This window comes from Nicotiana tomentosiformis, chromosome 4 (genome assembly GCF_000390325.3).
Source record: "Nicotiana tomentosiformis chromosome 4, ASM39032v3, whole genome shotgun sequence".
In the NCBI taxonomy this organism is placed as follows: domain Eukaryota; kingdom Viridiplantae; phylum Streptophyta; class Magnoliopsida; order Solanales; family Solanaceae; genus Nicotiana; species Nicotiana tomentosiformis.
Genome location: NC_090815.1, coordinates 113,091,754 through 113,109,620, shown reverse-complemented (window position 1 = coordinate 113,109,620; position 17,867 = coordinate 113,091,754). Strand labels below are relative to the sequence as shown.

The window sequence follows — 17,867 nt, the reverse complement described above, 5'->3', positions numbered from 1 at the left end:
AGTAATTGGAGATCTTTCTTTCTTGCACGTACCATCAACCAAACCTAGTTTATTTCTACCCAACAAAGCAACTCGCATAGATCTATGCCAAATTGAATATTTTTCAATATTTGTTAATTAAAAAGAAATGATCTGAATCCCACTCACATCGGTTGGTGATAAGAACAATGAGTGATTGTAGTCAATTCCTAGGCCTTGATTTCGAGAGTTTTTAGTCACTTGCTCCTCTGTAATCGAACCCATTCTTTTTCAAGACTTTCTTCCCAAAACTCGATTTGAACACAAAATTAGAAGATGATTTAGCAATTTGAAAATAAACTTGAATGATCGATTTCAAGCTCACAGATATGAGCTAGATAGCTCTGATACAATGTTGTTATTCAAGACTTAGATGAATGAAGAAGATGAAGTATAGAGAGATGAAGAGAGATGACTGAAAGTAGTGTCTTTGATATTATTCAATGTGTCTATTGTGTATACTTGGATGATACATATATACACCTGAGAATGAGGTGTAGGTAGCTAGGTAATTAACTAACTTAAGCTTAACTAATTCTGTTAACAACTTCTAACCACCTAGCTTGTAAAGACTCTTCTGCCCCTGATATCATTTAACACTAACTTGCCATTATTAATAAATTACCTCAAACCATGTCAAAGGAGCCAGAGGTGGATTTGACCTTAAGCATATGGGTTTTCGTGAAATCAGTAATTTTTGTCTATAAATATTTAATTATAAATTTATTTATTATTGTATATATAACTCGACGTTAGAACTGGAAGTTTAGTAGTATCTATTTAATGCCTCTGTTATTTCTAGGTCGTGAGTTTTGTTGAATGGAATAGTATATATATGTACATGGTTTTAGTGGTAAAATACTTGCATTCTTGTGTTGTAAATGATCATTCTTATCCCTTCTAACTAAAGTTCTTTGGAAACTTTTTGTAAAAAGTAAAGACATTTCTTTTAGTAAATTTGAAGACGACCAAAAGATTGAACTCACATGGATAGACATTAAAACTTACATAAAAGAAAAGTTCACACAACCATGTCGGGTGGTGCCGACAGTACATTGTCGAATAATACAATATATTGCCTATAGAAGCCGGCAAATCACCTCAATTGGAATGAAACATATGGCAAATTTAAGGTTAACGAGCTCTGAAATTTCGAAGCCAAAATGTTAGGCTTTATTTTTAGGACATGTCACATCAGCAAACAAACCATTCAATATTTCACATTTTGATCGTAAGAGCCCGATACTATTGTATACAATAAATTTACGTAAAGAAAATAAAATTAAGATCGAAAAATATTGTAACAATCGTATTATTTTATTTTAAATAATTTGAGTGTACAATCTCTATGAATCCTCTTATTCTTCTTTCCAATAGTAAATAAATTCAAGGACCTTTGAGCTTGATCTTGAACCTATATTTGTTGTCATGAATGATGATCTTGAATTCAATTAACACGAACTTTAATTTGAACTCGTACTCCTTGAATCTTTATTTGTTCTTCGTTCTTGAGCTTGAACTTGATTTGTTCTTCGTTCTTAAGCTTGAACTTGATTGCTTGAAGTTTGAAACTTATGGAGGAATTTGCAGCGTTTGATCCACGAGCTCTTTCTTGCTTCTTGTTATAACTTTTGGTGTCTTTTTTGGGTTATGAAGACCCCTATTTATAGTTGTGGGAGAGAAGAGTTATGATAAGAACAAACTCTTTCCGACCAATCAAATTGAAGTGTGACATAGCCGCATTTGATTGGCCAGAATATGTCACTTGCACACGTTGTGCGATTTCATTGGCCTTTTAATGTGACTTGGCATGCCTTGTCATTTTGACACGTGGCACCAAACTGGGCCTCTAGGAAGATGACATCTTAGGCTTAATGAAATGGGCTCATCACATTAGCTCAATTAAATGGGCTAGCCCAACGGATTAAGTCTTATTTATTAAATTTATATATATTGGACTTATATAATTAATTCAATTATATTAGCCCATAATATTTATTTGGACTAACATATTTTGAATTTAAAATATAGTCCAAGTAATTGTATTAATTTAAATTCAATAAAATTTAAATGCTTTCAAATACCCCACTTCAAGACTTATCGAGGTGTACGTTGACGAGTCACTAAAGATTAGGCTTGAAGTTACCGCAAAAATTATAACATCCTTTTTCAAGGAACATGGCATTTTACCCATGTAATTTAAAGCATGCTGTTCTAGCTCCAATTTTCCAAAATTTCTAAATGGATTTGAGCTTAAAATGCAGTTGCCTTTAAGTACCCGATCCTAAATGTATAAAGAGACCTACAAATTTCAAGTATGCCATACAAGATGCACTTCTTTCCAGTTGACAATTCTCATTCTACTCCATTTCTAATTACAATTGTGATTTCACAACAATCATATTTGTTTGGACGGCGAGGAGCTTGTGTCACCGCCACTGCCAACCCAATTCAATTAGGAGACAGATTATAGTATCCCACATCGCAATTAACTTCTCCAATAGCCGTCATTCGATTATTATATATAGCAGCATTGTCTTCAGTTATTAACATCAAGACGTATTCTTTGCATCAACTCTCATGTCTGAATTGCAAAGACCAGAGAGGTAACAAACTCTTTTTTTCTCCGTTTTCTGTCTTTTTTTTTTCTTTTTTTGTAGGTCAAACGAGAAAGACAACTTTTGTTTAACGAGATAATCCATGCATGAAGAAGATAATCTTAGAGTGTGAGGGGATGGGTACTCATCCCCGCCCGAATATCGGAGAGATTACTCTTATGGCCCAATTATTGAAGAGATTACTCTCAATGTGGCTCGACTATCGGAGAGATTACTCTTAATGTGGCGCGACTATTAGAGAGATTACTCTTAATGTGCCCCGACTATCGGAGAGATTACTCTCAATGTGTCCCGACTATTGGAGAGATTACTCTCAATGTGCCCCGACTATCGGAGAGATTACTCTCAAGAGACTTACATGCCCACTTTAAGATTGGAAAATATAGTTTCCTTTTAAGGACAAACCCACGAAGAGGCCAACTTAAGGTGCAAAGGTACTTATATGTCCACCTTAAGATTGGAAAGTTATAGTTTTCTTTTAAGGAAAAACCCACGAAGAGGCCAACTTAAGGTGCAAAGGGACTTATATGTTCACCTTAAGATTGGAAAGTTATAGTTTCCTTTTAAGGACAAACCCATGAAGAGGCCAACTTAAGGTGCAAAGGGACTTATATGTCCACCTTAAGATTGAAAAGTTATAGTTTCCTTTTAAACCCACGAAGAGGCCAATTTAAGGTGCAAAGGGACTTATATGTCCACCTTAAGATTGGAAAGTTATAGTTTCCTTTTAAGGACAAACCCACGAAGAGTCCAACTTAAGGTGCAAAGGGACTTATATGTCCACCTTAAGATTGGAAAATTATAAAGCTTCAACTCGAAGACTTCGTGGACTTGACGACATTGACTTGAATATTTGGAAACTTTGAAGATTTGACGGACTTTGCAGACTTCAACTTGAAGAGTGGCGAACGTGAAGACTTCAACATGAAGACCGACAGACTTGAAGATTTCAACTTGGAGACTTCAACTTGAAGACCGACGAACTTGAAGACTTCAACTTGGAGACTTGGAGGGTTTAAACATTTCAACTTGAAGAGCAGCAAACTTGAAGACCGGAGGACTTAAAGATTTGGTGAACATGAGGACATAGTAAATCCCTGAACTTCAGTGCAAATACTTGGTAACCTCCTAAAAGACTATAATCTCCCTATTGAAGACAATGGTTTATCATGAAGGCTTGCCCCCCTCTAAGTCATATGAGATCCAAAGTTCAAAAGAAGAATGAAATTTCAGCCTGATTTTCAAGTGTTGTTTGAATGAATTACTTTGATCATACTTCATTTGGACAACGACTAGGGCAATATGTATCTTTTGAACTTATATGACTGAACTCAGAATGAAACTCTAAGCTGCCTACGTACCTCGGTGAAGAGGATCAAGTCATATCGTAGTTCAGAATGGGTAATTTTTTTTCTTCTTATTTTTGTTTATTTTTTTATGTCCTAACCTTTGCCTAGGCCGCCTCTTTCGAGGTTTTCAACCTAGCAGACTTTAATTATTTTATGTCATAACTTGTGCCTACGCTGCCTCTTTCGAGGTTTTCAACCTAGCGGACTCTTTTTTTTTATTTTTGGTGGTAGGCCGTACACAATTTAGACTCATGCGGGCCAGGAGTGCAGGAACATGCAGTTTAGGCTCATGCGTCAAGGAGCATTGCAACTTCAAGGATAATACTTCTTCAAAAATTTGCCTTTGATAGGGACGATTCTCATGCCATCTGCATCAACCAACTTGTAAGCCCCACTTGAATAAGCTTCTTGCACGACATATGGCCCATCCCATTTTGAAGTGAACTTCCCTACATGTTTATGGGTTATGGGTCTTCGTACGGCAAGGACTTGATCTCCTACTTGAAAGGATCTCGGGCGAACTCTTTTATTGAAGGTGCGAGACAATCGAGCTTGATAACATTCAAGACTCTGTTGAGCTTCCAACCTCTTCTCATCAAGAGCCTCCAACTCTGCTAATCGAAGTCGAGCATTTTTTTCATCAGTGATCCCTTCTTGAATAGCCAGTCGTAATGAAGGTATTTGACACTCAAGTGGCAAGACGGCTTTGACTCCATAAATGAGTGAATAAGGAGTCGCTTATGTTGGCGTGCGGTGAGTCATCCTATATGCCCATAGAGCTTCTTCCATATTGTCATTCCAATCTCGTTTGGATTTGGAGATGACTTTCTTTAACAAGTTGCATAGAGTTTTGTTAAATGCCCTAGCTAGACCATTGGCGGCAGCATTGTTCATCGAAGAGTTACGTTGCTTGAAGCCAAAGAGATCACAAATCTTGTTCATCAACCTATTATCGAATGGCTTTCCATTATCCATTATTATGTAACGAGGAATGCCAAAGTGATAGATTATGTTTACTCGGATGAAACTTGCAATATTTTCCTTCTTTACCTCCTTAAGAGCAACAACTTCAGCCCATTTTGAGGAGTAGTCAGTTGCAGCCAAGATGTATAGGTGCCCACCAGAGGACTTTGGCAGTGGTCCAACAACATCCAATCCCCAAGCGTCAACCAGCCAGGATGCCACAGTCGGGTGCAACACTTTAAGAGGTTGATGAATAAAATTCACATGGAATTGACAAGCCTTGCATCTTCGAGCGTAGTCCCAGCAATCTTTTACCATCGTTGGCCAATAATATCCCATATTTTTTATACGGAAGCGGAGCTTTGGTCCAGACTGATGTGACCCACATACCCCAGAATGTGCCTCTTGCAAAGCTTGGAGTGCTTCTTCTTCCCCTAAGCATCGCAAGAGTACTCCCTCGAATGACCTTCTGTATAGAGTATCTTTGTAGTAAAGGAAGCGAGGTGCACGACGACGGATTTCAGCCCTTCTCCTTAGATTTTCTGGAAGTATTCCATAGCTTAAGTAGTCGATAATGGGTTGTCGCCATTCTTCTTTCTCAGCTTAAGAAACAGCGACAAGATGCTTGAGTTCATTTCCTTCACGTTCAACCTCATTTTGCGGCGGTACTACCCATTTTTGGCAGACAGTAACTTGCGCTTGATCAGGCAGGGTTAACGATGAAGCTAGGGAAGCTAAAATATCAGCCTTCTTATTTTCTTTCCTTGGCACATGTTGAATAGTCATGTCACCGACCCATCCCATTAATTTTTTAGCATAATCATGATATGGGCGTAGTTCAGGTTTTTTGACCTCGTAACTACCTAAAAGCTGGTTGATCATCATCAAATAAGAGTTACCAAAAACTTGCAATTGCAACCGCTTCATTTAGACAACCATTTCAAGCCCAAGTATTAGTGCTTGATACTCAGCAATGTTGTTAGAGCAGAGTTGCATCAATGTAAAAGAGTAGGGCAGAACTTCACCTTGAGAAGTGACAAATACTACACTAGCACCAGTTCATCCGCGATATGCAGCACCATCAAAATACATCTTCCATGGAGGTTGAACTTCAATGACCATTGCATCCTCATCAGGCAGTTCATCAATTAGCTCCCAATCATCAGGTATAGGGTGATCTACCAAGAAGTCTGCCAATGCTTGTCCTTTTACAGCCTTTTGAGGGATGTACAAAATCTCGAATTGTTGAAATTGGAGATACCATCTCGCTAGTCGATCACTAAGAACAAGTTTGGACATTACGAACTTGATGGGATTTGCTTTAGAAACAAGACAAACAACATGAGCTTGAAAGTAGTGCTTCAACTTTTGAATTGAGAAGACTAGCGCCAAACACAACTTTTCAATTGGCGAATAATTCAGCTGGTTTGGTGTCATCATCCTGCTCAAGTAGTAAAGAAAGTTTTCTTTCCCCTCACTATTTTCTTGGGCCAGCAACGCTCCAACAGACCTTTCTTGTGCTGAAATAGATAGTATCAATGGCTTTCCAAGTATAGGGGCTGCTAAAACTGGAGGCTTAATCAAGTAGGATTTAATGCTCTTAAAGGTATTGCTACATGCTTGGTCCCATTTGAAAGGGACACCTTTCTTCATAAGGCGACTGAATGGTTGGCACCTCCCAGCTAGGTTTGAGATGAATCTCCTAAGGTACGCTAACTTTCCTTGCAGACTTTTCAATTCGTAAATATCCCGAGGCTCGGGCATTTTCAAGATTGCATCTACTTTGGCTTGATCAATTTCAATCCCTCGATGTCGGACAATGAAACCAAGGAACATTCCATAAGTAACTTCAAAGGCGCATTTCAATGGATTCATCCTAAGTTGGTACCTCCGGAGCAATCAAACACCATTCTCAAGTCTTTCAAGTGGTCGCCCCTCTTTCTTGATTTTACCACCAAGTCGTCCACATAGCATTCAACATTTTTGTGGAGAAGGTCGTCAAAAATATTCTGCATAGCCCTTTGATAAGTAGCACCAGCGTTCTTCAAGCCAAAAGGCATTACCCTATAGCAATAAATACCTTTGGGGGTGCAAAATACAGTAAGCTCTTCATATTTTGGTGCCATGTGAATTTGGTTATAGCCTGACGAACCATCCATAAACGACATTGCCTCATACCCAGTAGTAGCATCGATCATCAGCTCTGGAATAGGATGTGGGAATTCATCTTTGGGACACGCATTGTTGAGATCCCTGAAGTCAACGCACACTCGAATCTGGCCATTTTCCTTCCTTATAGGGACATTACTTGAAACCCATGGTGGGTATTTAACTTCACGAATAAAGCCAGCTTCGATGAGTTTGTTAACTTCGATTTCAATCAAGGGAACCAGGTCCGGCCTAAAGAACCTTTGGGCTTGTTTAACAGGGCGAGCACCATTCTTGACGGCAAGGTGATGGACTGCTACTTTCGGGTCCAAGCCAGGCATCTCTTTGTAGCTCCAAGCAAAGACATCCCTGAACTCTTTCAGTAACTCAATATAAGTGCTTTCTTCATCAACTTCTAGTAAAGCACTTAGGTAGGTAGGCCTTGGTTCTTTATCGGTGCCAAGGTTAACTTCTTTTAAGACATCAACTGTAGTCTTCACTCCTTCTTCAAGTTAAGGTGGAGCATCTTCCGCATCTTCATCTTTTTGAGAGTCCCCATCGTTGAAAGGATATGTGATAACACGGTGAAACATCCTCCAATTCTGCATTATCCTCCATTGAAGATGGAACACCATTCTCGCCTTGTACAATAACATGATACGAAGAACCCACACTTTCTTAATCTTCGTCACATTCCTTAGTGTAGACCACAATATATGGCTTTACCTTTAGTACTTCTTTGCATGAAACCACAAGTTTTGTTTGTCGCCTCATTCTAGAAGGAACCAAACTTTGGAAATCCTTAGATATCTTCTGAATTTTTGGCGAAGCGGGTTTTCTTATGCTTTAAAAATTTCTCTGGAACTTGTTCCCCTTCTTTAATGGACCTAATCTCTCAAACACGGAAGTCCTCACAGTTGATTTTCCAAGTAGATCAAAGACAGAAGGCTTGTTAGAAGCGGCAGATTCATCTTCTACCGCGATATAATTGCTGCTCGCCCTTCTTATAGACATGTGCACTGGTGAGGGTTGCTTGAATCCCAAACCTTCACGCAGTTGTCTCGTCGCAACATCTGATGGTAGCTTCTCTAACTTTGACGGCTCATTAGGATTATATCCAGCTTTTGCAAATAACCTATAAGCGTTAGGATCAAAACCTTCACCTGTTCTCTTAGTAGGGAGTGCCACATTCTGCAAATGATTTTGGGCCACAAACCCTGCAAGCGGTATTGAGGACGACTTTACTGCCTCAATTCGTTTGACTGGAAAAGTTAACCCCTTTATCATGTTAGTTTGGAGATTAGATGATTCACCTTTATCTTTCTTCTTTTTAGGGACGTTTTGGAGTGGAGGAGTTACTCTCTTGCCGTGAGACACAATGTTCCCTTTATAAGACTTATTTTGATTGGGGTGTACCTTCTCAACAACAACTTTGGTTTTGTCGGCAACCACCTCATCTCTCTTAGTCGTGGACTCGTCATTCATGAGATCATAAGTTTTTAGATCGTTTACAATGCAGTTCTTCAAGAAGAACTTTGCATCGGCGAAGTTTGACTCAGCCTCGGTGAATGGCTCGTCATCAGCAATTATCTTCTTCTCGACTTCACCTTCGTAGTATTTCAAACATTGATGGTAGGTAAATGGAACCACTTTATTCTCATGTATCCAAGGCCTTCCAAGCAAGACGTTGTATGAAGTCTTTGCATCGATCTCATGCAGCCATGCACTTGATTGCATATCTTCAGTGGTGATTCTCAACCTGATCGCGCCTATGTCTCTTTGTCCCCCTTGGTTGAATCTTTGGATCATCACACGACTTTCTGAGAGTTCGTTCATGGGAATACCAAGTTCTTTCACAGTGCGAATTGGAAAGATGTCCTACTGGGCGTGCCAATTTGCTTGCAATAAATTTTATGCAGAAAAATAAAACTGCAGTCACAAACAACTATAAAGAAAAAAAGATTTTATTGATAAACATTGCAGGTTACAACTCTGTTTATCCCTTGATTCTTCCCTCTGATTTGTGATCCGCAATTCGAGGGCCTTAGCAGCGTATTTCTCGAACGTAGGATGATATACATCTTCTTGATGTATTTGATGATCAAGAAGCATGTAACAATACTCCATTTGGATCTTGAATGTTGCTAAAACTTTGAGCAAGACATATTTGACATTGCTGAGATGATCTCCCTTTTCGAGATATTCTTTAAGGGAATATGTAACCCTTTATATAGGAGCGACCTAGGATTGAGGTAGAGTAGCCTCCAAGCTAGGGTTTTGGTAGAGTAGCCTCCGAGCATCCCTAATAGACTCCTAGAATATCAAGAGTCGTCTTGTAGTATCTTGAATTTAGGATTTAGGCTGATCCGTTAAAATTTTAATGTCTACAAATGCCCCGTACTTCAAGGTTTGTTGGGGTGTAGGCTTGCCAAAACTTGAAGACGAGACTTGAAGTACTCAATTATCGCAACAGATAATTTTGAAACTCGTAGTTTTCGATTTGCAGGAGGAATAGATGAAGGGCAGAACTGGTCCCACTGGGCGTGCCAATTTGCTATGGAGGTTTGCCCACATTGAACCATAAATCTTTGATAAGGCACACAGTTCAATGAAAGAATACATGTGAGCCCAATTTTTTAAGTTCCAATCAAGTGTATTATATTCCATCATACTTCATTCAAACAACGTTTGGGGTGATACATATTTTTGAACTCATACGACTGAACTTAGAATGAAACTTTAAGCTGCCTGCGTACCTCAGTGAAGAGGATCAAGTCATTCCGTAGTTCAGAATTTGTGAGTTTTTTTTTTACCGTACACAGTTTATACTCTTGCGGGCCAGGAGTAACATGAAGTTTATGGTCTTGCGTTAAGGAGCGTAGTAACTTGCAATTTAAGCTCGTATTTTGAGGAGCTTTATAACTTGAAGATTTTTCTCAAATTTGAAGAGTTTCATGGCATGCAGTTTTGGCTCGTGCGTCCAGGAGCACGATAATTTGAAGATTTAGCTCAAATTTTACGAGTTTCATGACATGCAGTTTAGGCTCGTGAGTCCAGGAGCGTAGTGATTTGAAGATTTAGCTTATGTTTCTAAATGCTTCGCAACTTGAAGCCTTGCTCAATTTGAAAATCTTTGCAACTTGAAGAATTGCTCAATTTTGAAGAGCTTTGTAACTTGAAATTCAGCTCGAATTTGAAGAGCTTCGTAACTTGAAAATTTAGCTCAAATTTGAAGAGTTTTGCAATTTGAATTTTGTCTCTAATTTGAAGAGCTTTACGACTTAAAGTCTTTGCTCGACTTTGAAGAGCTTTTGACTTGAGTCTTTGCTCAAATTTAAAGAGCTTTGCAACTTGAAGACTTTACTCGAATTTGAAGAGCTTTAAAATTTGAAAACTTTGCTCGAATTTGAAGAGCTTTGCAATTTGAAGACTTTGCTCGAATTTGAAGAGCTTTGCAAGTTGAACACTTTGCTCGAATTTGAAGAGCTTTACAATTTGAAGACTTTGCTCGAATTTGAAGAGCTTTACGTCTTAAAGATTTAGTTCAAATTTAGGAAGATTCATGACATACTATATAGGCTCATGTGCCAAGAAGTATTATAACTTGCAGTTTAGGCTCGTGCGTTGAGGAGCATTATAACTTGCAGTTTAAGCTTGTGTGTTGAGGAGCATTATAACTTGCAGTTTAAGCTCGGCGTTGAGAAGCATAGTGACATGCATAGACTCTTCGGTTTCATTTTTGAATTAAAACTTGCCCTCATCCTCGCCTTCTTGTTCTTCTTATTCGTCGTAAGGCTCAAAGACAAGTAGCCCTTGGTCGTCACTTATGGCCATATTTAGTTCCATATCATGAGCACGAGTTGCAAGTTCTTCAAATATTTTGGGCTTTCTGCCTTGTAAGATATAGCGAAGACCCCAATGCATGCCTTGAATGCATATTTCGATGCCAGAAGTTTCGCGAAGGTAATCTTTGAAGTTAAGGCTTAAGCTCCTCTAGTGGTTGATGAAGTCAATAACTAGCTCATCCTTTCGTTGATGAGCGTTTGTAAGTTCGATCATGCTTACGATGCATCTTGTGCTATAGAAACGATTGAAAAACTCCTGCTCTAACTGCTCCCAACTATCAATGGATCCAGGTTCGAGATCCGTGTACCTATCGAATGCAATACCTTTGAGAAATCGCACAAACTGTTTGACAAGATAATCGCCATACGTTCCAACATTGTTGCAAGTTTCAACAAAGTGTGCTACATATTGTCTCGGGTTTCCTTTGCTATCGAATTGTTGCAACTTAGGAGGTTGATAACCAACATGCATCTTCAAGTTATTGATTATTTGCGTGTACGGCTTTGCATATGTGAGAGATAATCTGGACGACTCACGCTTATCTTTGATAGACTCCATGATGAAGTCCTTTAATTTCTCAATGGGAATCAGGCCTTCAGCGGAGACTTGAATCTGCTTGGTCGTCGTTGCTTGCTTTTTGGAGGAATCTTCTTTCTCTTGTGATCTATGAAGATTTAAAGGTGTTTGTGTGGATTCTCCCTCTACTATGCTATCCAATGTATTTGCTAACTTGGAAAGTTTAGTATCTTGATCTTGCATGTGCTTTGACAAGCCTTCGTCTGCTTTCGTCAAATTTACAAGTTGTTCTTCTATGGTAGAAGCTTCAATAACCATTGCTTGCATGATCGACGTAAAGGATGAAGAATGATATAGATCATTATTGAAATAGAGCTCAGGGGTCGCATTAATTGAGGCTAGAGTATATCCAGCGCTCAAGTCATCATCATCAACTTGCCTGAAGGGTTTCTTGGACTTAGATAAACTAAGTTGGGCAAGAACCTTTTCTATCCTTTCGACGACATCATTCCCCTTTTAAGTCGCGCTTATAGAGGATCTTGTTCCTTTTGAGGATGAAGATCCGACAATAGGGCTCGAAGTGGACGATGCTTGAAGTGTTTGTTGTTCTAAAGAGCTTGCTTTGCTCCTTGTAACTGGCTCAAAGCTTTCAAAGGTAACATCGAGTATGCTTTCCACATCAGCATAAAACTTGGAATTAGCAACCTTAATGAAAGTTGATCTAGAGTTGATTTTCTGTGAAGCCATTTCAATGTTCTTGAACTTTGGTGATTGAAAAATTGAGATGAGAGGTAGAGATTGTCCCACTGGGCATTTCAGAATTTGTAGACAATAAATTTACGTCAAGAAAATAAAATCAAGACCGAAAAATATTGTAACAATCATAGTATTTGATTTCAAATAATTTGAGTGTACAATCTCTATGAATCCTCTGATTCTTCTTTCCAATAGTAAATAAATTCACGGTGAGCTTGATCTTGAACCTATATTTGTTGTCACGAATGATGATCTTGAATTCAACTAGCACGAACTTTGATTTGAACTCGTACTCCTTAAATCTTGATTTGTTTTTCGTTCTTGAGCTTGAACTTGATTTGTTCTTCGTTCTTGAGCTTGAACTCGATTTGTTGAACTTGAACTTGATTGCTTGAAGCTTGAAACTTATGGAGGAATTTACAGTGTTTGATCCATGAGCTCTTTCTTGCTTCTTGTTATAACTTCTGGTGTCTTTTCTGGGTTATGAAGATCCCTATTTATAGTTGTGGGAGGGAAGAGTTATGATAAGAACAAACTCTTTCTGACCAATCAAATTGAAGTATGACATGGTCGCATTTGATTGGCTAGAACATGTCACTTGCACACGCGGTGCGATTTTATTGGCCTTTTAATGTGACTTGGCATGCCTTGTCACTTTGACATGTGGCATGATCCTATTGGCTCTTCCGCTTGACTTGGCGTGCCATGTAATATGACACTTAGACCGAACTGGGCCTCTAGGAAGATAGCATTTTAGGTTTAATGGAGTGGGCTCATCACTTTAACTCAATTAAATGGGTTAGCCCAATGGATTAAGTCTTATTTATTAAATTTATATATATTGGACTTATATAATTAATTCAATTATATTAGCCCATAATATTTATTTGGACTAACATATCTTGAATTTAAAATATAGTCCAAGTAATTGTATTAGTTTAAATTCAATAAAATTTAAATGCTTACAACTATTTTCATTAGGTTTTGATAACTCAAAAGGGTAAAAGAAAATAGAAAACTTGACCACAGTTAGAAATTCTTAATTTTTTTTACAGATATTATCTGTGTTAGCTTGCCCACGTTGTCTCTTGCCCACGTTGTCTCTTGCGAAGAAACTCGTAGTACGTAAATTAACAACCTAACATAAAACTAATCAAATAATAATGAATTTTGTTTGCTCTAAAAAAAATAGATAACAATTGAATTTATACGCGCTTTAAAGTATATGTGGATTAATTTAATACAAATGATTAATAACGTTAAATAAGTGAATTAAAGATAGAAAAAAATAACAAACTAGTTGTGATGTTAGGTACGAGCTTGAATCTGAGCTTAGTGATTGTTCTGGCCTCGATTCGAAGCCAAATACTTATGAAGAACTACGAGCAAAAATAAAAATTTTGAATAACTTTAGAAGCATAGAAACAAGTGTATATTGCCTTGATACGTGTATAACCGTGTGTGTATTGAACAATAAACTTTCCTTTTATATAGTATGAGAGTTTTACCCTAAGTACAATTCTAAGAAAGGTAAAAATCTTCTTTTTCGTTAATCACTGATCCGCTGACGATACGGGCCGAGATCCACGTTGTGATATCCGGTTGGGCACGAATATCACAGCCATTCGTTAGCCGTGTACAACCGTTTGGTTATGCCTTCTGAGGTCCTGGAGCCCGAACCAGATTCGGGGGGCATTGTCTCGATGGCCCTGGTGGTAAGCGTTTCGTTCGGGCCTTAGTACAAGAGGTTTTTAGTTTCGATTCCGATTTCATATATTTATGTCCTTGTTCCGTTTGTTCCATCGGGTAATCGGGGTGCTCACTAGCCCCGGTTTTACCCGAATCTAAATTTGTTAGGTATTTGTCCTGATTTTCATAACATATTTGGTTTTCCTATCTCTTGAAGGAAAGAGCAACATGTTTATCATAATTGGGTCTCATATTTGGCTAGTCCCTTTTATTGTTGGAAAAGGTTTGAATTTCTATAAATTGAGAATCATTCCTTCTCATTCAATAGCATCATCAATGTAGCCTAAGGGGTTTGAGGATCTTGTTTAGGGGGAGAATTTCAGGACAAGTGTTAGTCTGCCACTTGTGTTTGCCTCTTTGTGAGATTGTTGTCTCGATGTTTTGTACTCTCTTTTATATAGTAGATTGCTCATCTCCATCTATAAATGTAGGTCAATTGACCGAATCACATTAAATATTTATATTTCTTTGATAAATTTTTCTTTTATTATTTAATTTATCGTCATTCAAGGTTTGATTTAGTAGCTTTCGAATGACACGATGATCATTTTGATCATAACAGAATTCTTACAACATAAAATACGTTTGAACATGTTCATCTAGACGGTGATAAACTTAAATGGAGTTACATAAATTGTGAGAATTTATATATTGGATCCTAATTTGCTTGAGTCAATGTGAACAGTTTAACAGAACAGTGTGATCGTGACACTAGTTCGAGTTATAACTTTTGGACTGTCCTTGTGAATATTTGAGCAAAATAGTAACAAGCAACTGATGAACTGGCAATTGGTAAGGGTAATATAATTATACTCTATATCTTAGAAAGCCACGTCAATATTTACGTGTCAAATTCACGGATATCAGGGAAGTTTGTTAAGTAATAAAACAAACAAACAATCAGCCAGCTATTTATGACTAGTAATAATAAAGACAGAAAGAAAACTTACAAATTCCTTGTACAAATAAAATAAAAATAAGTAGTCTAATTAATTAAAACAAAATTGGATAAATATAAAGAAAGTTGAACAAAGACATAGGGTAGTTAACAAGTCACATAAATCAAATTCAAGCCAGTAGGTTGTGCCACCAAACTCCACATCAATATTTCCCCTGCCCCCCTCTTTTTAATTTATTTAATTTAATGCAGTCATGTTCATGTTCATGTTTCCCAACTTCCACTTGAGAATACACTCTTACCACGTACTATTAATTAAGACCTCCATCTTCATCTTCACCCATCTTTAATACACTTCCAGCTACTAACTCATTAATTACATCTACTCTTTTTGCCCTTGCTGTAATTTTTTCAAAATACATAGCTTAGAGTTTGTATGATTTTATTTTTTATTGTTATTTTTTACGGTGTCTAGGCTAGTTTACACGTCTCGAATCTTTTATTTCTTTTATTACGTATTTTAGAAGAAAAAAAGCAAAAAGGAAAATATGTATTAATTATTAATCTGTGGAATTTAAAAATTGTAACCTGTTTATAACATAATTGACTATGTGAAATTCATGAGTGGTAATGTCTTGTTTTCGCTCAAGAAAAGAAAATCAATTTGCATTACTTGTTTTTTTTTTTTGGTCAAGGGAAACGTAAAAGTTTTTTTTTTTTTTTTTTTGGGTAATTAAACTTTTCATTTCACCAAGTGAGGAAATTACAAAACAAGCTTAGCTTCCACAGCTAACTCCTCTTGAATAACCCTTTCTTAAAATCATGTCTTAATAATGTGCAAAATCTGCTGCTTATTCATTTAGCGATAAGAGTTTATAGACATTTTCTACTAGTTTGTAACCACTACAATCACTAATGGCAGAAAAATTAGGCCAAGGACGGCCATGTATTAATTAGTGCTCAAGCTGTAAAATTTATACTCCTAGCTATGTTTTTATTTGTACACATGTCTAACTTTTTGGTGAATTTAAACAATATGGAGTTCATAGATTGTAAGCAATTTCACTACAAGACAGAGAGTTAAAAAGATAGAGTTGACTGTATTCAATCTACTCTTTGTCGGTGTTTACTAACTTCGACGACAGATAAGGTTACCAAAAGGGACAAATGGTTTCTAGACCCTCACATTCCTGCTCAGATTTATCTCTATTAGGGGTACTATCGGAATTTCAAGGCCAACAACTTGTAATACATTATCTAAACAGTTTTAACTAGAGGTGGAACCAGGAGTTAAAAGGTTATGGTTTTTGGGTTTTAATCTCTTTTAAGTTATTGGGGCTTGAATTAATAATTTATATATATTTAATGAATTTTTTAAAGTTAATATAAATTTGAACCAAAACTTTTTTAAAGCTAATAAATAATTTGAACCGTCAAGAATTAGGGTTGAAATTAGGGGTGTATAAATGAAACCGACAAATCGCACCAACCTGATAATTCGAGTCAAATCTAGAAAATAATCCCGACTATGATTTGGTGTTGGAAAAAAAACCCGATTATATTTAGTTTGGTTTGGTTTTAACTAAAAAAAGTCAAAGCGAAACCAAACCAACCCGACATTAATATGTATAGAAATTTCAAATATATTTAATACATAAAAATATCTATGGTAGTGTAGTTTATAAATATTTCTTAAGCTTTTTCACAATTTTATCTTTTAACACATTATTTCAAAGCTTGAGCTTATAATTTTTGGATGCTCCAATAAGTTTTATAGTCCATAAATATTAGTAACTCAAATAAATCCTAAACCAAAACCAAATCAATACTAATGCTAATAAAAGACATTCAATTCAATTGTACTATGGATGAAAATAGTGTTGAATATCTATTTTTTAGTTTTTCCATGGTTTAGATAAAATGTATAACTTATTTTTCGTTTAGTGGTTAGTCATGTAAATAATAGTATTTGTTAGTCATAATTTTAAATTATGTTTGTTTTCATTATGGTTTATTAATAATATTTATTTTATGCGATTTTATTTTTTTTATTGTTGAATATTTTAGTACAATGCGATGACTCATCTCATATTTATGTTATTTTATTGAAAAACACCTTATATAGTTCTGTCTTATTAGGATTAAAGAAATATTTGGAGTACAAATTTTACGTTTTGTGCTATGAAGACTTTACGGAAAAAAATTTGAAAACCCGAGATTAAAAAATCGGACTTTTATTGGTTTGGTTTGGTATTTAAATTTAATAACCCGATACAATTGGTTTGGTTTGGTAATTAGAAAATCCGAACCAATTCGACCCATGTACACCCCTAGTTGAAACTTGGTAGGTAGTCGAATTTCTCCTAGTCTTATCAATAGTATTAATGTTATTCTTGTATTTTCTTATTCCTAAATCTTTGTTATTATACGTTGTGCTATTCTCACCCGTAATATTAGTACTATTCTTATATTTTCTTATTTCTAAATTTTTGTTATAACACAGTTGTGACATTCGCTTCCATTATCCTATCATCTTGTTGTTGTTATTATTTGTTGTTTTGAGCCAATGGTCTATAAAAACATCATCTTTACGTTCACAAGATAAAGATAAAGTTTGCATACATATTACCTTTACTCGGATAGATACGACCAAACCGATAGCTAACATTCTAGTCTCCCTGTACAAAAGTTAAATTCCCCGTGAAGCTCATGGGTCGTGTATGTCAAAAACAGAGAAAACAACACAACAAATATTTTCAGGAACAAATGTCACAAGAGGCTGATCCAAGACACTAAACTGGTCTTTGTACTTAGTTTACAGGCCTTGAGAATATATCAATAGTCGACAGAAAGGTTGCCAGAAAATTCCTATTGCCACCTCTTATAGTTGTGAGAAAAATGTACAATCCTTTAATTACAACATACTGAGTTTTCACTATAACACCTTCCTAGAGACTTTTCCCCTTTATAATACCTTAACAGATTCTCAACAAAAAAAAAACGAGA

At 36.6% G+C, this 17,867-nt stretch overlaps 1 protein-coding gene across 1 annotated transcript; it reads right to left on the bottom strand.

Moving 5' to 3' along the window:
* Positions 1-6,819: 6,819 nt before the first annotated feature.
* LOC138910365 (uncharacterized) lies at positions 6,820-11,785 on the bottom strand. The gene is made up of 3 exons (XM_070201600.1): positions 11,266-11,785; positions 7,984-8,703; positions 6,820-7,601 (listed from the first exon to the last, which is right to left on the bottom strand). The coding sequence occupies exons 1-3, from the start codon at positions 11,783-11,785 to the stop codon at positions 6,820-6,822; spliced, it is 2,022 nt and encodes a 673-aa protein (XP_070057701.1).
* Positions 11,786-17,867: the final 6,082 nt, after the last annotated feature.

What these genes read in the sequence shown, in the direction of transcription:
- LOC138910365 (XM_070201600.1), bottom strand. Translation starts at nt 11,785, where the DNA reads ATGCAAGCAATGGTTATTGAAGCTTCTACCATAGAAGAACAACTTGTA. An exon ending in GTTTGTGCGATTTCTCAAAG is followed by an intron (nt 8,704 to 11,265) that starts GTATTGCATTCG and finishes AATACTACGAAG; the next exon opens with GTGAAGTCGAGAAGAAGATA. An exon ending in TTCCGTGTTTGAGAGATTAG is followed by an intron (nt 7,602 to 7,983) that starts GTCCATTAAAGA and finishes CTTAACTTGAAG; the next exon opens with AAGGAGTGAAGACTACAGTT.